The sequence below is a fragment of the Emiliania huxleyi genome (assembly GCF_000372725.1).
Source record: "Emiliania huxleyi CCMP1516 unplaced genomic scaffold EMIHUscaffold_416, whole genome shotgun sequence".
In the NCBI taxonomy this organism is placed as follows: domain Eukaryota; phylum Haptophyta; order Isochrysidales; family Noelaerhabdaceae; genus Emiliania; species Emiliania huxleyi.
This window is the reverse complement of record NW_005198858.1, coordinates 48,037-72,449: the sequence shown is the minus strand read 5'-3', so window position 1 is coordinate 72,449 and position 24,413 is coordinate 48,037. Positions and strand designations below refer to the sequence as shown.

Genomic DNA, 24,413 nt, shown 5'->3' with positions numbered 1-24,413 from the left:
CCGAGCGAGCTCGGCGCGATGCGCGGCTTCATGTGCAAGCCTCTCGCCGTCCTCGCCACCGACTTTGACGAGGTGCTTCCTAGACACTTCCTAGACACTTCCTAGACACGTCCTCGGCACGTCCTCGCCACCGACTTTGACGAGGTGCTTCCGCGCCTCGATCACACGAGGCATCCGGTGTGAACGGCGTCTCTTCTCACCGGCGCCTGCTGTGATGAGCAGGTCCTCCTCCTCGACCACGAGACATACCTCTTCCGCGACCCGACCCGCCTCTTCTCTGCGCCAGCCTACGCCCGCGCCGGCGCCCTCGCTCGCCCCTCCCCGACCGGATCAGGAACGCCACCCTCCTCCTTCGAACCCCTGCTATACGAACTTGCTCGGAACCTTCTGTGCTAGGCGCCCTCCTCTTCCGCGACCGGATCAAGCACCACGGAGCTCGCAACCAGCCGCCCCTCCGACCGCCCTCCCTCTACCTCGCCTCGCTCGCCGCCCAGCACGCCGCGAGCCCTGGCTTCCTGCCGACCGCGTCGCAGCCGTGGTCGCCGTCCGAGTCGCTGCTCGGAGCGCCGCTCTGGCGCGGCGCCTCCTCTCACCACATCGACTCGTCGCTTCTCCTCCTCTCCAAGTCTCGGGCCGCCGCCGCCGCCGCCGCCGGGGCTGCCGCCGGGGCCGCCGCCGCCGCCGTTCAGCGCGTGCCAGACAACGGGCCGCTGCTGGCTGCGCTCTACGCCCTGCACGAGCGACACCGGCACGCGTACTACTCGCGGCTGCACGGCGACAAGGAGACCTTCTGGCTCGCATGCGAGCTCTTGCCTGACGGGGCGGCCCGCCGAACGGCTGACTCACCAGTCAGTAGACTAAACATGTCAATTCAGGCGAGCTCGCGTACGGGGCTGCCTCTGGCGCCGAGCGGTGCGGCGTCTCGCATCTGGCCGCCGGGGAGCTGGGGCGGCCTCAGCAGAACAAGCACGCGCGGGCGAGACGTAGCCGAGAGGCAGCCGAGATCTGGCCGAGATGAAGCAGCTTCACGACCTCACACGAGTGGCGTGTGGGCTGCAGCTCTCCAACCGCGCGCGTGATTCACGCGGCCCGCTGTGATGAAGGCGGTGGGCGGGGCGCGCCGTCCTGTCTGCCTCAAGGGCAACTTGGTGCAGTTCGACCCAGACGCGGGCTTGCCCCTCGCGTGCAACTGCAAGGCACGCGCGTCGTACCTAGAGCCGCGCCGCTCCCCCCATCGCGCATTGGGTGGGCCCTCGACAGCGCTCGCCGTCACGAGCTGTGGTGAGTGACCACACTAGGTGTGGCCGCCCGTCACGACGGCGACGGAGAAGGCGGGGGCCCAGTGGGTCGACCCCGACTTTCCGCACAACCACAGCTCCTACTTTACCCACATCTCGCTGCCCACACCGGCGGCCGGGGCGGACGCGGCCGCGGTGGCTAAGCACGCTGCCGCCTCTCTGGATCTGGCACCACCAACCGGTGGTCGTTACCGGGGCCGGAGGCAGGGGTGGGAGCGGGCGTGCATCTCCGACTTTAGACCGGTGGCAAAGGTGCTCAGTGTGGGGGCGAATGAGTGATGGCGGGGGTCGTTGATTCGGAATTTGGCGTGGCCATCGATTGATCCCATAGCTCCATAGTCTGTAGGCTATAGGCTAATTACAGTCCGCCACAATGAGAGAGAGAGAGAGAGACGTACAACGAGTACACCGAAAACGGATCACGTTCACGCCGCACTCCCCCCACTCAGTTCCCTATTACCTATTTACCCCTAGTCTAGCGGGAATGTTTCATCAGATTGACGTGCTAGATCTATCTGGGGCGATCCAGATATCAATCCAGCATCTCGTTCTATCTCATGCGATCTCGCGGCGATCTCGCCTATTCGCGTGCCGTTGTTCTGTTCTTCTTCGCGCTGCGCGCCAGCGCGCGCATTTGACCCCAGTCAAGGTTATGGGAGCGGCCATAACAGGTGTTATGGCTGTTATGGCTGGCTGCTCATAACACCTCATAACACCTCATAACACCTCATAACACATCCATCGCTGTTATGGCTGTTATGCCCACCCTACCATGACACCTCATAACACCTCATAACACCTCATAACACTCATAACACATCCCACTGGTTGTTATGACAGCCAGCATAACAACCTCATAACAGCTGTTATGTGTCCCACGGATTTTTCTTTTGGAGCCCCGCCGCGCGTATCCCGGCGTTCGCCGGTAAATTCTTCTTTCGCACAACACTGGGCACGGGTAAGATTCTTCTTTCGGAAATTGTAAAATTCTTCTTTCGGAGCGCCCGCCAACCATGGCCTACCGGATGAAGATGTTCAAGAGCCAGAAGCCCTCGTCGGTTGACCTGCGTGACCTGCGCGTCTCCGACTTCAAGAGGGTTCCCGGCTTCAACTATGTGTCGGCGGAGGACGAGCACACGGACAACTCGCTGTGTGCTCTGACATCCGAGAGGCGTGGGCCATCAACGCGTCAAACGGCCTGCAAATCTACGCGTTTCCCGAGGGATCGAAGGACGAGTCGGCGACGTGTTTGTCAACACGCCGAAAATGTTTCAGAGCGTCATGTCCGTTTGGTGTGCCCGGCCATGCGACCTCGGCTCGGACATGTGGCTAGCCGTCGTCGAGATTCCGAGCAAGCAGCAGAACGCGCCCCTGTTCGGCACGTTGGGCTGGCGAGCGGACTACACGCGACTGAAACGAGGCTGCAGGCCCCGGCCGGGGGGGCGGGCGCCCGTTGCCTTTTCTTCGCGCTGGCCGTTATAGAATTCTTGTTGGCTTCTAAAAATCTGTGTTCGTGCCAGTGCGCGCCAGTCCCGTGCCCAGTGTCGTGCGAGGGAGTTTCGTTGTAAGATTCTAAAAATCTCTCTCTCTCCGTTATAAGAGTACATGTACACGGGTCGGATTGTTGGTACAGTGTACCTAAAAGGTACCCGGGTATCTAGATGCAGTCGTCTTGCAGACAGTCGTACCCGGGAGGGAACTGCTCGTTTGTTCGATTGGTTGATGGTTGGTTTTTAGGGGGAAAGAAAGAACAGGGAGACGTCGACGGCGGCTCCTTGCCTTTCGTAGGAATCCTGCCGGATAGCGCTTTAGCGCGGCCCGGGTTCTTTACAGGTAGTGCGTGAACTTCGAACTTCCGCCCCAGCGGAAGCCAGCACGACAACTTTTTGGAACATGGAAAGTGCCGCGCGCGGCAGAGCCTCTCTGCTCGCCGCTGCGCCTGCCACAGCTTCTGTCGATGACTCACACCCGGCGGCCCTGCGCCGCCCGAGTGTCGAGCGCGCTGCGCCTTGCGCAGCGCCCATGTCAGGCTGGGCCCTTGCCGCCCTGATGCGCTACGCGATTACCGCAACTTTGCTGCTGCTTCACGTGAGGGAACCAGCCAGTTCAGTGAGGAGGAAAGCTCTCATCGCTCATGGTCTCTGCCCTCGCCTCGCGCACTGGCACTCGGAGCCACGCCACACAACGGATCTTTGGCGGCATTGCAATCAATGCGTAAAGGACAGCGCCCAGCTCCATGGCCTGTGCTCTGCCCTGTGGAGGGCCTCTGTGCGACCTGTTATGATGCAAGAGTGATATGAATGTGCTGCAATGCGCCCCCGACCTGAGGGGCTGCGAGTGTGCAAAGGAATGCGGCCACCGTGCGTGGTGTTTCTGCGAGGAGAGCAACCCTCATACTGGCGATTACGCAATGGCGATGGGAGGCGGACCCGAGGACCGCTAGCCACCGTGCCTTGCCACGAGTGAGCTTGTGAGGGACAGCTCGCTCTGTGCCCTGGGACGCGGACCCGAGGACCGCTGGCCACCGTGCCTTGCCACGAGTGCGCTCTTGAAAGAATAGCTCTGCGCATGCGACATGCCAGAGACGTGGGAGACCCGTCGAGGGCTGCACGAGAGCCACCGTGCCGCGCACGAGTGAGCATTGGAACGAATAGCTCTGCGCGTACGACATGCCAGAGACGAATAGCTCTGCGCATATGACATGCGAGAGGCGTTGGAGACCCGTCGAGGGCTGAACGAATACAATCTGACTTTGGAATATTCTCGTTCGCACACGCGACATGCCAGAGACGTGGCAGACCCGTCGAGGGCTGCACGCATACGCGACATGCCAGAGTCGTGGCAGACCCGTCGAGGGCTGCACCAACACGATTATATATATCGAAGCACCCTCTGCACGTACGTGACATGCCAGAGAGGTAGCAAACCCGTCGGGGGGCTGCACGAATACGTTATGTGCTCTGCGCATACACGACATGCCAGAGTCGTGGCAGACCCGTCTAGGGCTGCACGAACACGAGTCTATATATCGAATCATCACCGTTTGCTCTGCGCTCATTACGTGAGATGCCAGAGTCTAGCAGACCCGTCTCGGGGGCTGCACGAATACGTTTATGTGCTCTGCGCATACACTACATGCCAGAGTGTGGCAGACCCGTCGAGGGCTGCGCGCGAACACGATTTAGTCCATCGAATTATGTGCTCTGCGCATTCACGATATATCTGGCTCTCGGTCTTAACTTGCGACTTGCGTGAGAGCCCCTCTCTCTACTCAATGGGCGACAAGCCTCTCACTCAATGGAAGGGGCGCGAGCGGCTCAGAGTACCCTGAAGTGACAGTCGTCACGGGACTCTAGCCTCCGGAGCTCGCGCCTCTTGTCACCCATAGAGCACATCGTGCGAATTATCCGGATGTGGGCTCTCTCATGCCCTGTGATGTACGTACACACGTACCGGTCGTTCGAACCATGTGGAATGAGAGGATCCGCCGATGCCTTCAGAGGGAACGCACGAGAAAAGGAAAGAATGCCGGATAGCGCTTTAGCGCGGCCCGGGTTCTTTACAGGTAGTGCGTGAACTTCGAACTTCCGCCCCAGCGGAAGCCAGCACGACAACTTTACCAAACTTGGAACATGGAAAGTGCCGCGCGCGGCAGAGCCTCTCTGCTCGCCGCTGCGCCTGCCACAGCTTCTGTCGCCACCCGCCCTCCCCTGCGACCGAGGTGGGGGTCGTGGCGTGCAGGACGCCGCGCCTTGTTTGCACTCCGTCCTTCACAGGTCGCCTCTGGCGCCTGTACGGCGCACTAGCCCGTCACGCTATAATCGCTAGGGCGATGCCCGATGATGGTCGAGAGCGTGGCAGGACCACGGCAGCGTCTCCGACGCTAATCTAGAAAGGTCACGCCGCGATGATGGTCGAGAGCGTGGCGCAGCCACGCCAGCGTCCTCGACGCGCTAATCTAGAGAGGTCGGCGACGGCCGACGCCGCGCCTCTTCACACCTCTCTGTTCACAGGTCGCCTCTGGCACCTCTGTTCGGCGCGCTAGCCCGTCACGCCAAGCGCTAGGGCAATGCGCGAGTATGATCGAGAGCGTGGCGCAGCCATGCCAACGTCTCCGACGCTAATCTAGAGAGGTCGGCGCCGGCCGACGCCGCGCCTCTTCACACCTCTCTGTTCACAGGTCGCCTCTGGCACCTGTTCAGCGCACTAGCCCGTCACGCCAAGCGCTAGGGCAATGCGTGATGATGATCGAGAGCGTGGCGCAGCCACGGCAGCGTCCTCGACGCGCTAATCTAGAGAGATCGGCGACGGCCGACGCCGCGCCTCTTCACACCTCTCTGTTCACAGGTCGCCTCTGGCGCCTGTTCAGCGCACTAGCCCGTCACGCCAAGCGCTAGGGCAAGGCGCGATGATGATCGAGAGCGTGGCACAGCCGCGCCAGCGTCCTCGACGCGCTAATCTAGAGAGGTCGGCGACGGCCGACGCCGCGCCTCTTCACACCTCTCTGTTCACAGGTCGCCTCTGGCACCTGTTCGGCGCACTAGCCCGTCACGCCAAGCGCTAGGGCAATGTGCGATGATGATCGAGAGCGTGGCGCAGCCACGCCAGCGTCCTCGACGCGCTAATCTAGAGAGGTCGGCGACGGCCGACGCCGCGCCTCTTCACACCTCTCTGTTCACAGGTCGCCTCTGGCACCTGTTCGGCGCACTAGCCCGTCACGCCAAGCGCTAGGGCAAGGCGCAATGATGATCGAGAGCGTGGCGCAGCCACGCCAACGTCCTCGACGCGCTAATCTAAAGAGGTCGGCGACGGCTGACGCCGCGCCTCTTCACACCTCTCTGTTCACAGGTCGCCTCTGGCACCTCTGTTCGGCGCACTAGCCCGTCACGCCAAGCGCTAGGGCAATGCGCGAGTATGATCGAGAGCGTGGCGCAGCCATGCCAACGTCTCCGACGCTAATCTAGAGAGGTCGGCGACGGCCGACGCCGCGCCTCTTCACACCTCTCTGTTCACAGGTCGCCTCTGGCACCTGTTCAGCGCACTAGCCCGTCACGCCAAGCGCTAGGGCAATGCGTGATGATGATCGAGAGCGTGGCGCAGCCACGCCAGCGTCCTCGACGCTAATCTAGAGAGGTCGGCGACGGCCGACGCCGCGCCTCTTCACACCTCTCTGTTCACAGGTCGCCTCTGGCACCTCTGTTCGGCGCGCTAGCCCGTCACGCCAAGCGCTAGGGCAATGCGCGATGATGATCGAGAGCGTGGCGCAGCCACGCCAGCGTCGACGCGCTAATCTAGAGAGGTCGGCTACGGCCGACGCCGCGCCTCTTCACACCTCTTTGTTCACAGGTCGCCTCTGGCACCTGTTCGGCGCAATAGCCCGTCACGCCAAGCGCTAGGGCAATGCGCGAGTATGATCGAGAGCGTGGCGCAGCCACGCCAGCGTCTCCGACGCTAATCTAGAGAGGTCGGCGACGGCCGACGCCGCGCCTCTTCACACCTCTCTGTTCACAGGTCGCCTCTGGCACCTGTTCGGCGCACTAGCCCGTCACGCCAAGCGCTAGGGCAATGTGCGATGATGATCGAGAGCGTGGCGCAGCCACGCCAGCGTCCTCGACGCGCTAATCTAGAGAGGTCGGCAACGGCCGACGCCGCGCCTCTTCACACCTCTCTGTTCACAGGTCGCCTCTGGCACCTGTTCGGCGCACTAGCCCGTCACGCCAAGCGCTAGGGCAAGGCGCAATGATGATCGAGAGCGTGGCGCAGCCACGCCAGCGTCCTCGACGCGCTAATCTAAAGAGGTCGGCGACGGCTGACGCCGCGCCTCTTCACACCTCTCTGTTCACAGGTCGCCTCTGGCACCTCTGTTCGGCGCACTAGCCCGTCACGCCAAGCGCTAGGGCAATGCGCGAGTATGATCGAGAGCGTGGCGCAGCCATGCCAACGTCTCCGACGCTAATCTAGAGAGGTCGGCGACGGCCGACGCCGCGCCTCTTCACACCTCTCTGTTCACAGGTCGCCTCTGGCACCTGTTCAGCGCACTAGCCCGTCACGCCAAGCGCTAGGCCAAGGCGCGATGATGATCGAGAGCGTGGCGCAGCCACGCCAACGTCCTCGACGCTAATCTAGAGAGGTCGGCGACGGCCGACGCCGCGCCTCTTCACACCTCTCTGTTCACAGGTCGCCTCTGGCACCTCTGTTCGGCGCGCTAGCCCGTCACGCCAAGCGCTAGGGCAAGGCGCGATGATGATCGAGAGCGTGGCGCAGCCACGCCAACGTCCTCGACGCTAATCTAGAGAGGTCGGCTACGGCCGACGCCGCGCCTCTTCACACCTCTCTGTTCACAGGTCGCCTCTGGCACCTGTTCGGCGCACTAGCCCGTCACGCCAAGCGCTAGGGCAATGTGCGAGTATGACCGAGAGCGTGGCGCAGCCACGCCAGCGTCCTCGACGCGCTAATCTAGAGAGGTCGGCGACGGCCGACGCCGCGCCTCTTCACACCTCGCTGTTCACAGGTCGCCTCTGGCGCCTGTTCAGCGCACTAGCCCGTCGCGCCAAGCGCTAGGGCAATGTGCGATGAGGATCGAGAGCGTGGCGCAGCCACGCCAGCGTCCTCGACGCGCTAATCCAGAGAGGTCGGCGACGGCCGACGCCGCGCCTCTTCACACCTCTCTGTTCACAGGTCGCCTCTGGCACCTGTTCGGCGCACTAGCCCGTCACGCCAAGCGCTAGGGCAATGTGCGATGATGATCGAGAGCGTGGCGCAGCCACGCCAGCGTCGACGCGCTAATCTAGAGAGGTCGGCGACGGCCGACGCCGCGCCTCTTCACACCTCTCTGTTCACAGGTCGCCTCTGGCACCTGTTCGGCGCACTAGCCCGTCACGCCAAGCGCTAGGGCAGTGTACGATGATGATCGAGAGCGTGGCGCAGCCACGCCAGCGTCCTCGACGCTAATCTAGAGAGATCGGCGACGGCCGACGCCGCGCCTCTTCACACCTCTCTTTTCACAGGTCGCCTCTGGCACCTGTTCGGCGCACTAGCCCGTCACGCCAAGCGCTAGGGCAGTGTACGATGATGATCGACAGCGTGGCGCAGCCACACCAGCGTCCTCGACGCTAATCTAGAGAGATCGGCGACGGCCGACGCCGCGCCTCTTCACACCTCTCTATTCACAGGTCGCCTCTGGCACCTATTCGGCGCACTAGCCCGTCACGCCAAGCGCTAGGGCAATGTGCGATGAGGATCGAGAGCGTGGCGCAGCCGAGCCAGCGTCCTCGACGCTAACCTAGAGAGGTCGGCGACGGCCGACGCCGCGCCTCTTCACACCTCTCTGTTCACAGGTCGCCTCTGGCACCTGTTCGGCGCACTAGCCCGTCACGCTATAATCGATAGGGCGATGCCTGATGATGATCGAGAGCGTGGCGCAGCCACGCCAACGTCTCCGACGCTAATCTAGAGAGGTCGGCGCCGGCCGGTGCCGCGCCTCTTCACACCTCTCTGTTCACAGGTCGCCTCTGGCACCTGTTCGGCGCACTAGCCCGTCACGCCAAGCGCTAGGGCAATGTACGATGATGATCGAGAGCGTGGCGCAGCCACGCCAGCGTCCTCGACGCTAATCTAGAGAGATCGGCGACGGCCGACGCCGCGCCTCTTCACACCTCTCTGTTCACAGGTCGCCTCTGGCATCTGTTCGGCGCACTAGCCCGTCACGCTATAATCGATAGGGCGATGCCTGATGATGATCGAGAGCGTGGCGCAGCCACGCCAACGTCTCCGACGCTAATCTAGAGAGGTCGGCGCCGGCCGGTGCCGCGCCTCTTCACACCTCTCTGTTCACAGGTCGCCTCTGGCACCTGTCGGCGCACTAGCCCGTCACGCCAAGCGCTAGGGCAATGTACGATGATGATCGAGAGCGTGGCGCAGCCACGCCAGCGTCCTCGACGCTAATCTAGAGAGATCGGCGACGGCCGACGCCGCGCCTCTTCACACCTCTCTGTTCACAGGTCGCCTCTGGCATCTGTTCGGCGCACTAGCCCGTCACGCCAAGCGCTGGGGCAAGTGCGATGATGATCGAGAGCGTGGCGCAGCCACGCCAGCGTCCTCGACGCGCTAATCTAGAGAGGTCGGCGACGGCCGACGCCGCGCCTCTTCACACCTCTCTGTTCACAGGTCGCCTCTGGCACCTGTTCGGCGCGCTAGCCCGTCACGCCAAGCGCTAGGGCAATGCGCGAGTATGATCGAGAGCGTGGCACAGCCGCGCCAGCGCCTCCGACGCTAATCTAGAGAGGTCGGCGACGGCCGACGCCGCGCCTCTTCACACCTCTCTGTTCACAGGTCGCCTCTGGCACCTGTTCGGCGCACTATCCTGTCACGCCAAGCGCTGGGGCAAGTGCGATGATGATCGAGAGCGTGGCGCAGCCACGCCAGCGTCCTCGACGCGCTAATCCAGAGAGGTCGGCGACGGCCGATGCCGCGCCTCTTCACACCTCTCTGTTCACAGGTCGCCTCTGGCACCTGTTCGGCGCACTAGCCCGTCACGCCAAGCGCTAGGGCAATGCGCGATGATGATCGAGAGCGTGGCGCAGCCACGCCAGCGTCCTCGACGCTAATCTAGAGAGGTCGGCGACGGCCGACGCCGCGCCTCTTCACACCTCTCTTTTCACAGGTCGCCTCTGGCACCTCTGTTCGGCGCACTAGCCCATCACGCCAAGCGCTAGGGCAATGTGCGAGGATGATCGAGAGCGTGGCGCAGCCACGCCAGCGTCCTCGACGCGCTAATCTAGAGAGGTCGGCGACGGCCGACGCCGCGCCTCTTCACACCTCTCTGTTCACAGGTCGCCTCTGGCACCTGTTCGGCGTACGGCCCGTCGCGCCATGTGCTGGGCGAGATCGCGCTCTAGTAATTGCAAGGAAGGGCGAGTGGGGGAAGTGCCGGTAGGAGCCTCCCATCCCTCCATCACGGCACCCTCAGCGTCCCCGCGCACGGTGTGCATGAGGAATAGCACACGTGTGTGGGACTCGTGTCGAGCCAGATGGGAGTGGCCTCGTGGCGAGTGCCCCCCCCCTACACTGGAGTGGGGTGGTTTACAGGTTTGAGATGATATACGCTCCAGGTATTCGCGAAAAAAATTTTCGGTGCCACGATGTCGAGCCTCACGCCAGTCGCCCGCGGAGAGACCGTCGAGGTCTTTTACCGCCGCTCCACCGATCCGTACGGCTACTTTCCCGTGGAGACGGCCTACCACGGCCTGCTTCGCCCGCGAATCGGCAAGACCGACTGCTGGATCCGCGCCAAAGTGGAGCAAGACTGGCCGCCGCCGCTGCCACCTGGAACCATCGCGCCAGACTCCCTGGAGAGCGTGCCCGTCCTCGTCCGACACACGCACCCGCACTGGTCCAACTCGGACGGCCAGCGTCTCAACCCGGACGATCCCAAGGACATGGTGGTCTCTGTGGCCCGCTGCGAGGTGCGGCCGCTCAACCCAGACGGCGGCGGGGCGCATCCGCCGCCGCTGCTCTCGCTTTGCATCGTGCGATGGGGTGGCGAGCCGGGCTGCTTCAATGACGAGCAGTGGGGCCGTGCGTCGGCCTCCGTCTCGGACACGTACATCCACACTTTCATCGACGAGGCCTGCTACGGAACGCTCGGCACTCGGTACGAGACCATCTCAGTCTTTGTGAGTAGCGCCGCCGACCTCGACCGGCTGCAGCCGCCCGCCATCCTCGGTGCGATGCGCGGCGCCCACAGGGCTGCCGCCTACTTCCTGTGGCCGACCCACCAGCAGGACGCCACCGCTGACCAGGCCGGCATGGTCCCGGCGCGTGCCTACTTTGCGGCGATGAACCTGCTCGAGTCGGCGGGCCTACCAACGCGCTTCCCGCACCCCTCGGCGCTCTACCACACTCTGCTCGGCAAGGACTGGCAGGCCAACCTGTGCTTGCTGCCAAGGCTGCGCATCCCGCCGACCGTGACCGTCAACCGCGCAGACTTGGTGGCCGGTGGAGCCGCCCGCACCGCTGGCCGCGCCCTCGCCGCGCTGGGCGAGGTGCGAGCGGCGCGATACGGCCAGAGGGGTGAGCCGGCGCACCTCGCGCCCTCCGCTCTCGTGGACGGCGGCGCGGTCGCAAGGCGCGGCGTCGTCAAGCTCGGCTTCAGCTGGGAAGCGGCGCACGTCTGCATGTGGCGCGGCGAGCGACGCCCTCCCAAACACAATACGACCCGCCGCCCGTTGGCCGCTGCCCTCCCACGCCGCATGTGGCGCGCGCACAAACACGAACCGACCCGCCGCCGCCGCCGCCGCCGCCGCCGCCGCCGCCGCCGCCGCCGCCGCCGCCGCCGCCGCCGCCACCGGCGCACTGCACCACACCACACCACACAATGCATGGCGAGCCCTTCTCAATCGGCCACCCCCCCGGTCGCAGGAGAGCAAGGGCTCGCCAGCGCGCTGGAGTCCCTCTCCGACCTGCCGGGCCTCAAGGACGTAGATGCAGACTCAGACCCGTGAATCACCGGCTGTAGCCACATCGGACGCGTGCTCAGCTGTTTTCAGCGGTCCTCTCTTTTTGCTCGGGACGCGTTCGTAGTCACGCGATGCTCTTCGCTGCATTCCGCATCCACGCCCTGCTGGTGTGTTCATGACGTGTAGGCTGCGACGCGGCGTCGCTGCTCGTTCAGGACTACGTCCCGTCGTCCTTCGAGGCGCGCTCACAGGGAGGGGGGGGGGGGGGGGGCAAAAAAATTTGGGGGGGATGGCGGGAGGCTTGCCGCGGGCTCACCAGGCAGCCGTTGACTGCCGTCCACTCATCGGGGCTGATAGTGTCGCACGTGTAGCACGGGTCCACGTAGTGCTCGTTGTCGTCGCAACAGTGGGTGGTCCGCGCACAGTGTTGCGCGAGCGTCCCTGACGCGTCCGGTGGCTGTCCGTAGGCGCGCACGTACGTGGTCGGCGGCAAACCGGCGCACACGGTGTACTCTTCTTTTGAGCGCGTGGATCCGCACGGGTGCAGCCGCACCGAGGTGAGTGCGAGCACTCTCTCCGCGTGTTCTGACGACCGCTCCGGGTGTCGAGTAGGTATGTGCGCGATTTTGTCGAGCGCGACCGGGAGGGTGCGCTGCGGGATTGGATGGACGCCGATGTCGGCGCAATGGCACACGCCGAGAGGCGCATCGCGCGCATCATCCAGCATTGGATGGTGTGGTTGCGCTGCAAGTGCGCCCCCGCCCCAATCCTCCCCTCCTCCGAGCTTCGATGCTTCACGGCAGCGTTCTTCTGCACGTAGGTGCGCTTCGGCACCCATTCCCGCACTGAGGATCGATTGTTTGGTCAAGAGGGTCGCGCCGGGTCGCGCAGAGGCGCGCGTGCGGCCGTTGCCGCACCCACCGTCACCAATCACCTCGCTGCGTCCCACCGCGCCGGCTCGCACCCGGCTGCCCGCGTTGGTAGATTTCCCCGGCCCGGTAGGTGCACACCCTTGAGCTGACCGAGCTGGGTTTCTCTATGCTGTCGTGGGCCGATGGGCCGCGTGCTGTTTTCTCGGCGGTGCTCGCGTCAATGTTTGACGACATCGGTGCGCGCAGACGCATGGCATATATGCCGACGCCATCATTTCCCCATCCCGCTCTGCCCGGTTTGGTCTCTCCTAGCGAATTGACTCCACCCGCCCGTCCGTGCCCTTCAGGCCCCACAGAGGAGGAGAGCGCGCTGCTAGCTGGCCCAGGAGGCTACCCCGACATTGGTGGCGGTGGTGGGAGCGGCGGCGGGGCGGGAGTGGCCACGACGAAGGACAGCGAGTCCGCGGATTGCGCGTCGTCTGAAGGCGGAGAGTCATCAAGCGACTGCGACGCCTAACGGGTATACGACCTTCGCGTATACGGCTTTATACACATCTTTGCACGTACGTTCCACTGTGCGCGTCGTTTGGAGCCCAGTGAGGACGAAAGTCTACACCAGTAACCAGCCTGAAAAAATGACGCGGAAGAGTTTGTAGATTCGAAATTAAAACAAGTCGAGAGCCACTGTGCCCGAAGTAGGGGCGCGCGCGGGCGTCTCCGAGAGTTCAGAGTTGTGGGTTAGATTCAAGATTGTGAGACCGCGGCTGAGACGAGACGGCGATCGGCGTCTCCGAGACCGAAGTCGAGAGGTAAGTGCGGGTGCGCCGCCGCCGCGTGACGCGTCACCACCAGGACCACACGCTTGCAGGGAAGACCGCAAGAGCCCTGGATGAGACGAGGGGAAACGAAAAGAGAGAGGTGCAGAGAAACGTCTGCTCCAGCGCCCTCACAATCTGTGGCCGGCAGAGAGCAAGTCGAGATCATAGGTGGCGCGCTTCTCATCGTCGCTAAGGAAATCGTACGCCTCGCGCACCTGCGAAGGTAAAAGCGTGGTGCTGTCGGTCTATCAAGGTACGCTTGGGTCGATCAAAAGTGCTGCGGAGCGCTGGGAGCACGCATTGATGCGCAGGGCAGCGCACCGCGTGGAACATGCGCTCGCTTTCTTCTTTGTTGCCGGGGTTCTTGTCGGGGTGGAGCTGCTTGCTCAGACGGTGGTAGGCACGCTTGATCTCCGACTGCGACGCAGAGGGAGCCACACCGAGCGTGTCGTACAATGTGGCCTCCAGCACTGGCATGGTGGGCATTGGCTCTCGAGGTGGCAGCGGTGGTTCGTCTTCAGCCCATGAAGGCGGATCGTTCCACGGGGCCGCCTTGTCGGACCGTGAGGAGGCAGAGTTGGCCGATCCGGCCCACGAGGGCGCAGAGCGAGCCGTCCGAAACTCCTCCCTCTCCTCCTCCTCGTCCTCCTCCTGCAGCATGTGGTGTCCGCTCGTCTGTTTTTTTCGTCTTGCGTTACTCCTGCCGGGAAACCGCTTGGGCTCACCGCAGTCACTCGCGCCTCCCATTTCGATGTCTGGCGTGCGGCGACCTTCTCTTATCCTGACGATCACCTGACAGATGCGTAGGCCGAGAGCAAGGATGAGCGCTGCTCCACCACCAATGACGAGGGCCCGCAATGGATCCAGCCTGATGCCGTTGATGTCAAGTCCGTCTCCGGTGGCCGGTCGCATTGCTGGTGGGGTGCCGAGGAGCGCGGTCTGCGGGGGTTGCTCTGGCACCGGCACCGGTGATGGCGGCGGAGGTGGCGGTTGAGGGCTCGGAGGAGGAGGGTCGCACCACCAGCAGACAGTCGGCGGCTTAGGCGGCGGAGGCGGCGAGCGGGCTGGTGGCGGCGGAAAGGGCGGTAGGGGCGACTGTACGCGAAGGGCCGGGAGGCCAGGAGACGGTGGCGGGCGCTCGCAGCCGGCAGTCTTGCATCCAGCGCAGTGTGCGTCAACGCAGGTGAACGCATTGCACCAGCTGGCACACGGGAGTTTATCGTCGGTGCAGAACGAGCAAGCTGCGCACATCGGGCTCCCATCGCAGATCTCTACCTCGTTGTTCTCGTCGCAAAAGGCCTCGCAGCCGGAGGAGGCGGGAGTTTGCCTGTCCGACATGGGAGCGCCCGCCGTTCGTGGATCGCGGTCCTCGAAGTCGCTTGACTGCAACCCCTGCCTACAACTGTAGACGAGTACTTGTTCCAGGAGGTGGAGAGCCACGACTTGCCCTCCATCGACGTGGCGCCGGGCGTGCTCGAGATGACCCGCTCCCACTCCGGCTTCAAGTACACGCACTTCGACATCGCCGCCGGCCTCGCCACCACCGCGTCGGGGCCGGGCGGCGCTGAGGTGCTGCCGGCCGTGCGCAGTGGTTGAGAGCCAACTAATAGCAGTGACTAGTGGCTACTCACTGCTCATTAGGTGCTGTCGGCCATGCGCACCTCCAGAGGCGAAGGCGCGACACGGGCTCGGCCGGGCGCACTCTGTGTCATTATTACCGGCGAGTGATGACGGACTAGACGGGCTCGCGGGCTCCTCCTCGCTCTCAAACCTCGCCGAGCTGCAGACTCGCCCTCTATGCGGCCGATCCAGCGCCGGTCGGGAGAGGCGAGGCTCGTCGGAGATTTCGTCAACTCTCGAAGCAGCGCGCTTCATTGCTCAACTCTTCGACACGCCAGGCGAGGCTCGTCGGAGACCCGTCGCCGCGCAGGCCGAGCGAGGCGGTCGGCGAGAGCGGCGAGCCAATCAGCCGCGGCGGCGGAGGCGGAGGTGGAGGTGGCGGCAGAGGAGGCGGCGGCGGCGGAGGAGGGGGAGGGGGAGGAGGCGCCGAGGGGTGGGGCGGACGGGGCGTGCGGCGGCGACGAGGCCCAGTGGCAGCGCTCCGCGTGTGGTAACTAACCACCACTCAACAGTTACCCCCATCGATGATGAGTTAGGCCAAGTGGCAGCGCACGGCCTGCAGCTGGAGCAGCGCGAGGGGGTCTGCGCCGAGGTGAGGCGCAGCCTCGTTTTCTTTTCTTTGTGGTATTGCCAGTGCCCGCCAGTCCCGTGCCCAGTGTTGTGCGAGGGAGTTTTGTTGTAAAATTCTTTTCTTTGAGAGCGCCTTCGTCGTTGTTAATAATACAAACCGATGGTCACTTGTCGCAGTCGCACGCACATGCATCATGCTCATGCACACGCCACATCGCACCGCGCGTCCGCCCGCCGCCCCGCCCAGGCGGGAAAGAGATGAGGAGATGCCGCGCGGCTATCAAACGCACAACCCGAGCTTTGCAGATGAAATGAACTCGGGGGCACGGGACGCGGCACAAACGGGGCACAAACGCCAGGCTACAAAGACGGGGAGGCACGTAGTGACGCAGGGGAGTCTAGGCGACGGCGGCGTCCTCCGACGGCGCGGCGAGCCTGGCAGCCGCATTCACGGACTTGATTTGCGTCAACTTTGCTGTCATGTAGAAAAGAGTGCTAAGGATGTATTGGTTGAGTGGATCTAGGGCAATGTAAATCGCATAAAGGTGTAGTCTCCCGAGCAACCGAGCAGCGCGGCGGTGTGCGTGGCACTAGCAGGGCCAGGAGGGGTAGGCCCGGGCGGTTTCTTTTCTTCGCGATGTGTTAGCGCCAGTGCGCGCCAGTTCCGTGCGGAGCACTTGGAGCACTTAATAAATAAATAAATAACATCTCCAGGAGAGATGGGCGACGCACGAACACAGACTTGGAGCACTTGGAGTGCAGTCGGCGGGTAAAAATTCTTTTCTCGCGATGTCTGCCCCGCCGCGCCGCCGCTCGCGCCGCCTCGCCTCCGCCGCCACCGCCGCTCCCTCGCCAGACACGCCGCCGCCCGCGCGCCTCCTCGACCTCCCCAGGGAGCTCCTCGAGCGCGTCCTCTCCCGCTTCGACAGCCCCGCCGACATCGCTCGCGCCGCGGCCGTCTCGCTCCTCTTTCACGCCTCGCTCGCAGAGGAGGCCATCCGCTTGTGGGCGCAAGAGCGCGGCTTCGAGCTGCCGGTGCAGCCGCCAGCGGGCGAGGGCTGCGCCGTGCGGTGGCTGTGCTATTCGGCGCTGCTGTGCGAGTCCAACCGGCCGGCGAGGGCGGCGGGAGGCGAACGGCACAGCCTCTTCATCGTCGGCGAGGGGCGGCTCTCGTCGTGCGGGTCAGCGGAGGGCGAGGGAGAGGAGGAGGACGAGGACGAGGAGGAATTGCCAGACCTCCTCGGTCACGGCGAGGGCGTGACGCGGCTCAACACGCCGACCCGCCTCCCGTCCACGTTGGGTGGCGAGCGCGCCGTGAGCGTGTCGGCTGCAGTCTACCACAGCCTCGCCCTCACCGCCGACGGCGCAGTCTGGAGCTGGGGCTTTGGAGTCTTTGGCAAGCTGGGCCACGGCGACCAGCAGGACCAGCTGCAGCCCAAGAAGATCGAGGCCTTTGCTGGCCAGCGCGTCGTCGCTGTCTCGGCTGGAGCTTACCACAGCCTCGCCGTCACCGCCGACGGGGCTGTCTGGAGCTGGGGTGAGGGATCCGTTGGCCAGCTGGGCCACGGCGACGAGCAGAGCCAGCCGCTGCCCAAGAGGTCGAGGCTTTCGCTGACCAGCGTGCCGTTGCTGTGTCGGCTGGAAGGGCTCACAGCCTCGCCCTCGCCGCCGACGGATCTGTGTGGAGCTGGGGTCGTGGGTACTCTGGCCCGCTGGGCCACGGTGGCGATGAGGACCAGCAGCTGCCCAAGAAGATCGAGACCTTTACTGGGCAGCGCGTCGTCACTGTGTCGGCTGGAGGCAACCACAGCCTCGCCGTCACTGCCGATGGCTCCGTCTGGAGCTGGGGCGCTGGAAGCTGTGGCAAGCTGGGCCACGGCGACCAGCAGCTCCAGCTGCTGCCGAAGAAGATCGAGGCCTTTGCGGGCCAGCGCGTCGTCGCCGTGTCGGCTGGACGCGACCACAGCATCGCCATCACCGCCGACGGCGCCGTCTGGAGCTGGGGCCGCGGAGTCTACGGCCAGCTTGGCCATGGCGACGAGCAGGAGCAGCTGCTGCCGAAGAAGGTCGAGGCCTTTGCAGGGCGGCGCGCTGTCACCGTGTCGGCGGGAGAGTTGCACAGCCTCGCCATCACCGCCGACGGCTCCGTCTGGAGCTGGGGTGAGGGATCCTTTGGCCGCTTGGGCCACGGCAACAGACAGGCCCAGCTGCTGCCGAAGAAGGTCGAGGCCTTCGCTGGGCGGCGCGTCGTCGCTGTGTCAGCTGGAGTCTACCACAGCCTCGCCACCACGGGCGACGACGCTGTTTATGCTTGGGGTCTGGGCGAAAGCGGCTGCCTTGGCCACGGAGAGGACCTGTCGAACCAGCTGCTGCCCAAGAAGGTCGAGGCGCGTGAACTAAGCCGTCTACGAGTCGTCTCGAATGAGATCGACTCTCGACTCCCGTGAGGTATCGGCGATTGCCCGCGTGCGAGCTCCGTCGACTATAGTAGTAGTGTGTGTGTGTGTTGAGCAGCGAAAAAAGGCAATTTCTGATGCGCGCCCCCGCCGCGGGCCGCACAGCGCGCGCACGCACACTACGCTCTCTCCTCTGAGTCACAGTGAAGTCCAAAAAAGAAAAACACGCCGCGGAGCGTGACTGATCGAGGGACGAGGGGCGTGGGGGCGTCCCCGGCAGTCAGCGGTGGTGCGGCGACGAGGGTGGAGGCGGGATTGGCGAGAGACTACTCGCGATGTTTGTTTTTCTCTCTTCGAGGGCTGCATCACACGCCGAGACTCAAAATGTCGGAGACTGCCGCAAGGGCAGGCTCCAGTACCCCCAACGCGCTTTCACGACCCCCGGCACCTCCGGGAAAAAGGAACAGGCACAGTGACGGCGGGCATGGCCAGCGATGGGCGGAGGCTAAGGGCTCCCTCAAGCGCTTGGCGGCCGGCGGGCAGGCCCCGGAGAAAGGAGTAGTGGGTGTACCTCCTGTTTCCTGGCTCAACCACCACTCACCACCACCACTCTCAGGCTCAGCTCGACGCGGGTATCGACCTTGTGTTGCCCGAGGCGGCGCAGACAAAGCAGACGGCGGGCGGCTTCGGGATCAGCCTGATCCTGATCACCCTTCTCCTCTTCCTCTGCATTCGCCGTGCCAGGCACGCTGCTCAAGGAGGGTGGGCTGCGCTGCGCAAAGCTAACACCCCCTCGGCCCTCCCAGGCGCGCAGCGCACTTACAGGCGGTGAAAGGCGTAGAGCTTTCCGATGACATGGCGGCGGCACTCGAGGCGGCGGCCGACGGCGACGAGGCGGAGGAGAACGACGAGAAGCACAGATCTTTCTGACCCCCTTGTCTCGTCGGGCGCGGAGGGCGGAGCACAACGGCGCAACGGCTTAACCCGGCGTGCGCGCTCTGCGGTGCCACGAGAGTTGTACGAGAGAGCATTGCGGACCCCGCATGCCGCGCATGCCGCAGCTAGCGGCCAGCGCGTAGGCGCGCGTGGGGGGACCAAAATCGCCTGTGCGCGCTGCCTGCTGGGGACGTCTGGGGTCTGCCGTGGGTACGCTCTCTCGTCTCTGCGGAGTGCGGCGGCGGCCTGGGGCACGCCCATGCGTCCCCTCGCCTCCCGCCGCCGCGCGCCGCCCCGCCGGGGCACGCGCTTCCCGCGAAGTTTTCGATAAACTCAACTTCGATCCTCCGCTCTCTCCGCGGTGCGGCACGCATATCAACAAGTAGCCTTCACATACCTCATACGTGTGTGGCAAATATAAACGAAAGGCTGTCGGCGGAGCCTGCGCTCGCGACAGTTACCGACAGAGCCGACACGCGCCGAGACGGTCTGGGTGCGCGAGCTCGGCCATGATACGTCAGTGTAGGTACTCATGCATGCACCATGCTCGAGGTGCGGCGTTCTCGGGTGGGCGTGCCCACCGCGTGCCCGCTATCCGGCCGCGGTGGCGGGTCTGACTCTCCCCGCTATCGTTCACTTCCGCGCCACCTTGAGCGCGACGCACCCGGCCGCGATGGCAATGGCGGCGAGCAGTAGCTTTTGGTGCGGCGGCGAGGCAGCTGGCGCCGCGAGGCGGAGCGGGGTGCCGTCCTCACCTACTCACAAATCGACCCCTCACGATGCGCTGTTCTTCAGGAGCCGGACTGCGGCGCCACCACGCGCCAGCGAGCGACTCCGAATCGGGCAAGAGCATGGCGCCAGGCCCGACGTCAGTGTGGTAGATGTACGACACGGCGCCTATTCCACGCACCAGTACAGTGCTGAGGTCACGCCCCGACCGCCAGCGGAGGTGCGTGGTCGACCGGCGTGGCACCGCGCATCGGCGCGAGGGGGTACAACGAGCTCAGCTTTGGCGGAAGCGGCGTCGACTTGAGCGCAGCGAGCAAGCTCTCGGAAGCCAGGGTCGCCTCGACGGGGCGTTTTGGCGGGAAGTGCGTGTTTGCGGCGGCCAGCACCTGCGAGGCGGCACGGGCGAGGTCTTGTGCTGTGGGCAATCTCGACATGACACGTCGAGCAGCCTCGGCGGGAGCTGGCGAGGCTGTCTAGCGCCACCCTCGTGAGCTGTCCTGTGAGCTGTGTGCTGCGTGTCCAGCAGTCCGGACCCGGTGCTACGGCCGGTGACAGCGTGCCTCGTGTCGGCTCCCGAGCCAATCGTGTGCAGCGTGTGTGTGCGTGTGGGCCCGTCCTCCCCCCATTGCTAGGAGGTGTGTCACACTGACTGACTGCTTGTCACGAGGCACGGGACTGGCGTTGGGCGCTCGAACGGGCACTCTCCTTCTGGGCGCTGGGCGTGTGTTTGCGTGCGCGCGGGGACGTACGCGCAGTTTTCACGCGGTGTGCGTGGAGAAGGGCATGAGGGGCGCCGGCCGCGCGTGTGTTGGCGCGTGAGAGTGTGGTGCCCGAAGGCGAGAAGGGGCCCGAAGGCAGGAGGACTAGACTGCGCTCGAACGGGCACTCTCGGGTGGAGGGCGGTTCTTCGAGCACCGTGGGCAGGTGCCGCTTGAGAGTGAGGAGGACAGCGTTGGGGCCGGCGTCGAAGGTGTAGCCGCAGACGGTCTCTCCGGCAGCTTCGTTGAGGGCGTGCACCATTCGCACGATGGCTCGCGAGGCGTCATTCATGTAGAAGACGGGCGGGTACGTGTCGAGGCAGGTGGCGTGGAACTGGTTCGAGTCGCGCATCATCAGCTCCGCCACCTTGCCGAAATCGCGCGACTGGTACGCGGCCTCCATCTCGGCCAACCGGCCCGGCACGACGGCAGCGGCGCGGTGCGCGAGCAGCGGCGAGGTGTCGACGGACGTCTGCATGCCCGCAGTCGACGAGACTGTCTTCTTGGTGTCCGAGACGACGAGGACCAGCACCTGCAGCTCCGGCCAGTGCGCCTCGTCCGCCACCTGCCGGGCGCGCGAGTCGACGCCGTCGGCGCGCTGACCCATGTCCCACGCCACAAAGCCGCCCGCGAGCGAGCGGCAAGCGGAGCCGGACCCCATGCGCGCGATGCAAGAGAGCTCGTCGGCGAGCGAGTCGGGCAGGCCGTACAGCTTGGAGAGGGCGAAGGTGAGGGCTGCGTACCCCGCCGCCGACGACGCGAGCCCCGCCGCGGTCGGAAAGTTGTTTTCCGACACGACCCACACGCGGAGGCCATCCCACTCGTCCTTGCGGACGAGCACCTGTCCCGTCTTGGGGTCGCGCAGGTCGCCGGCGCGCGCGCGCACCTCGCGAAACACGGCGAGCACGCGCCGGCTCGCGTTGACGTCCTCCTCTTCCCCGTTGAGCCAAAGGCGGTCGCGGCTGAAGCTGCGGCTCGCTGAAACGGTCGTCACAGTACGCAGATCGCGCTGGTTTAGCGTGACCGAGACGGACGAGTTTATGGGCAAGTTTATCTTGGCGTCGCGCTTGCCCCAGTATTTGATCAGCGCGATGTTGGTCGGCGAGGAGATGGTGAGGGAGAAGACGGGCTGCTGCATGTATGTGTGGAGGTTCGAGAGTGCTTCCGCTCAAGGAGGAGCCGGCGGCTAGAAGAATTTATTTTTCCGTTAGGGCTGATGGCGCCGCTCATATACACACACGTATATGCCGCCAGAAAGAAGAAAACTGAAGAAAATTCACTGTCCAGCTTCACTGTGACTTATAGAGAGCTTCACTGTCCAGTCGTCTTGAGTCACTCATTTCCGAAGTTACTCTAGAAGGCATAAGGGGATTTTCATCTCATGAGCGCCCCGATCGCCTCCGTCACCGCCGCCACGAGCCGCGACGCCTCCCCCTCGCTGCGCGGCCCGTCCCTCTGCCACCTCGCCGCGTCGTGGTGCCTCGCCGCGTTCGCCCAGATGCGCAGCGAGTGCAGCTGGCTCTGCAGCTCAGTTGGCAAGCCGCACTCGCGGTGCCAAAAGTTGATGCGCTCCTCAAAGCCGCCGGGCGCCGCCGCAGAGCGCGAGGCGTAAACGGAATCGAGGCGCGGCATCAACGTCTTGAAGGCGAGCAGCATGTTGTCCTGGATGCGCGCCTGTGCGTCGCCGCCCGTGCGCATACCGCGCACTTGCAAAGAGAGAGAAGATGGCTCGTAGCCAGTGGAGCGGGCCTCATCTGCAGGTGCCGGCGCAGCCTCCTCCATCCCCGCACTGCCCTCCGCGCCAGACAGCAGCGCCCGCAGCGTCGTGAGCGCCTCGGGCAGCGTGGGTCGCTTGCGCAAGCTTTCGTGGCAGAGGCTTTTCCCCTCCGACTTGGCGAGGTCCTTGACAGCGCGCGCCGCGACGGCTGGCCACCCCGCCGCCGCGTCTGCGAGCTTCGCCGCGTCGATGTCGGTCCAGTCCTCCTCGAACTCGTCCTCGCACCGGTCGGTGAGCTGCACCTCGGAGCGGTTGGTGAGGCAGACGAGGAGGGTGATGCCAATGGCGTAGCCGTCGGTCTTGCTCGAGTACTCGCCCCCCTTGGAGATGGAGAGGCAGAGGTAGCCCGTGGACATGTAGAGGGCGGTAGAGTGGCAGCGGACAGACGCGTCCGGCCGCTGGTCCTTGGCGAAGCCCGTGTCAGCGAGCACGGCGGTGAGCCTCTCGTCGAGCAGGATGTTGTCCGGCTTGACGTCGCGGTGGACGATGCCCTTCGAGTGGAGGTAGACGAGCGCCTCGGTCGCCTCGCACGCAATGCGAACGCGTTGTCGCCATGTCAGCGGCCTCGGCGCCTCTTCCATGCCCAGCCGCCGAAGCTGCGCCGCTCGGTCGGGATCTGAGATGCGCAGCCGCGCCTCGAGCGAGCCGCCGCGCATCAGCGGCGAGAGGAGGCAAACGCCGTCGGGCGAGAGGCAGTAGCCGAGCAGCGGCAGCAGGTGCGGGTGGCTCACCGCCTTCAGCAGCTTCACCTCGAGCTCCGCCCGCGACAAACCGCCCGACTGGCCCGACTTTGCCCGCTTGACGACAAGCGGCAAGTGGCGCAGCTGCGGCGGCGCGGAGAGGGAGAGGTGGAGGTCGGCCGACGCCTCGTAGACGCGACTGAACCCCCCGCTGCCAATCAGCTTGCCGTCGGCAAACCCGTCGGTAGCCGCGGTGAGGTCCGACAAGGCTATCTCGACGGGCCGAGCAACAGCCGCCTCGTCCGCCGCGGCCGGCTCGGCGGCGACAGACAGCTCTTCCAGCTTCGACTCCGCCGCGCTAACCTCCTCGGCCAAGGCAGGCAGCGCGCCCACGTGCGGCCTGGCGGCGGCGATGCCCGCTCGGAGCGCGGAGGGGCTGTCCGCTGTGTCGAGCGACTTGAGCGCGCCCATCGCCGCTCCATGCGCCTTGCGCAGCCGCTGGCTGTCCCGCCTCCGCGCCTCCTTGAGCTTGTCGCGCGCGCGCCTCGCCGCCGCCAGCACGGCCGGGCTCGCGAGGCCGCTGCACGCCTCCAGCGTTCTCGCTAATCCGTCATACAGGCCAGCAGCCACGGCCTGCTGCAGCGCCTCGTCCGCCGCAGCGATGGCGGCTGCGTCGGCGGGTGGAGTAGGAGAGGCTGGCGGCGGGGGTGGCGGTGGTGAGGCGGCGATGGCGCTGGGGCCCGGAGCCGAGACGAGTGCCTCGCCGCCGCCGCTCTTCTTCTTCTTCTTCTTGCCCTTCTTGCTCTCCTTGGCGCGGTCCTCCTTCTCCGCCTCCTCCTCCGCCAGCAGCGCATCGGCGTGTCGCGCCGCCTCCGCCTCCGCCGCCGCTCTCTCCGCCTCCCTCGCTGCTGCCTCCGCCGCCACCTCGGCCGCCGCATGCTCCTCGAGGGCGCGCACGCACTCGGCGTGGCCGTGCTCCTTCGCCCACTGCAGCGCGGACTGGCCGTCCCCAGAGCGCAGCTTTGTATCTGCGCCCGCCCGCAGCAAGCACCGCACGACGGCGGGGTGGCCTTGGATGGCGGCGATCATCAGCGCGGTGACGCCGACGCTGTTCTGCCTGTTGACCTCAGCACCGCGCTGAAGCAGCAGCTCGACCACCCGCAAATGACCTTGGGCGGCGAGCATCAGCAGCGTGACGCCGCTCGCATTGCCTCTCTCGTATGTCGCGTTGACCTGCCCGCTGCTGTCGAGCCACGACAGCACCGCCGCCTCGTCGCCTTGCGCAATCGCTACTACAGCCTCTTTGGGAAAGCTGCCCAAGCTGGAAGAGGCCGCCGCACTATCTCCCGCCTCCGCTTCGCCCGAGGAAGCGCCGCCCGCGCCGCCCGCCGCCGCCTCGCGCCGCCCCGCCGTGGCCACCTCCGCGACGTGCTGCCGGAAGGCCTCGACGCACGCGCTGTGGCCCTTCTCTTTGGCAAACTGCAGCGCTGTCTTGCCGCTTT

The 24,413-nt window shown here is 65.1% G+C and overlaps 4 protein-coding genes across 4 annotated transcripts; 1 reads left to right on the top strand and 3 right to left on the bottom strand.

Moving 5' to 3' along the window:
* Positions 1–13,606: 13,606 nt before the first annotated feature.
* EMIHUDRAFT_48867 (hypothetical protein) lies at positions 13,607–13,916 on the bottom strand (the record flags this gene model as incomplete). The annotated part of the gene is made up of 2 exons (XM_005769577.1): positions 13,607–13,660; positions 13,767–13,916. Coding segments are annotated over 2 exons (204 nt in total), but the record flags the coding sequence as incomplete, so codon positions are not given.
* Positions 13,917–18,415: 4,499 nt separating this feature from the next.
* On the top strand, positions 18,416–18,961 carry EMIHUDRAFT_244311 (hypothetical protein; the record flags this gene model as incomplete). Its single annotated transcript, XM_005769576.1, has 3 exons — positions 18,416–18,589; positions 18,648–18,768; positions 18,846–18,961. 3 exons carry the CDS (start codon positions 18,416–18,418, stop codon positions 18,959–18,961), a joined length of 411 nt encoding a protein of 136 aa, XP_005769633.1.
* Positions 18,962–19,305: 344 nt separating this feature from the next.
* MVD1 (mevalonate-5-diphosphate decarboxylase) lies at positions 19,306–21,622 on the bottom strand. Its single transcript, XM_005769575.1, has 4 exons — positions 20,612–21,622; positions 19,941–20,082; positions 19,790–19,864; positions 19,306–19,722 (listed from the first exon to the last, which is right to left on the bottom strand). Exons 1-4 carry the CDS (start codon positions 21,590–21,592, stop codon positions 19,601–19,603), a joined length of 1,320 nt encoding a protein of 439 aa, XP_005769632.1. The 5' UTR covers positions 21,593–21,622; the 3' UTR covers positions 19,306–19,600.
* An 839-nt stretch (positions 21,623–22,461) lies between these two features.
* Positions 22,462–23,382, bottom strand: EMIHUDRAFT_75803 (hypothetical protein; the record flags this gene model as incomplete). The annotated part of the gene is made up of 1 exon (XM_005769574.1): positions 22,462–23,382. A coding segment is annotated over one exon (921 nt), but the record flags the coding sequence as incomplete, so codon positions are not given.
* Positions 23,383–24,413: the final 1,031 nt, after the last annotated feature.

Bases quoted from the DNA above. Each gene is read 5' to 3' on its own strand.
- MVD1 (XM_005769575.1), bottom strand. From the start codon at position 21,592: ATGCAGCAGCCCGTCTTCTCCCTCACCATCTCCTCGCCGACCAACATC. The intron at 19,865-19,940 runs GTGCCACGCCGG...TGCGTGGAATAG, and splicing joins CCCCCTCGCGCCGATGCGCG to GCGCCGTGTCGTACATCTAC. The intron at 19,723-19,789 runs GCGCGTGGTGGC...ATTTGTGAGTAG, and splicing joins CGATTCGGAGTCGCTCGCTG to GTGAGGACGGCACCCCGCTC.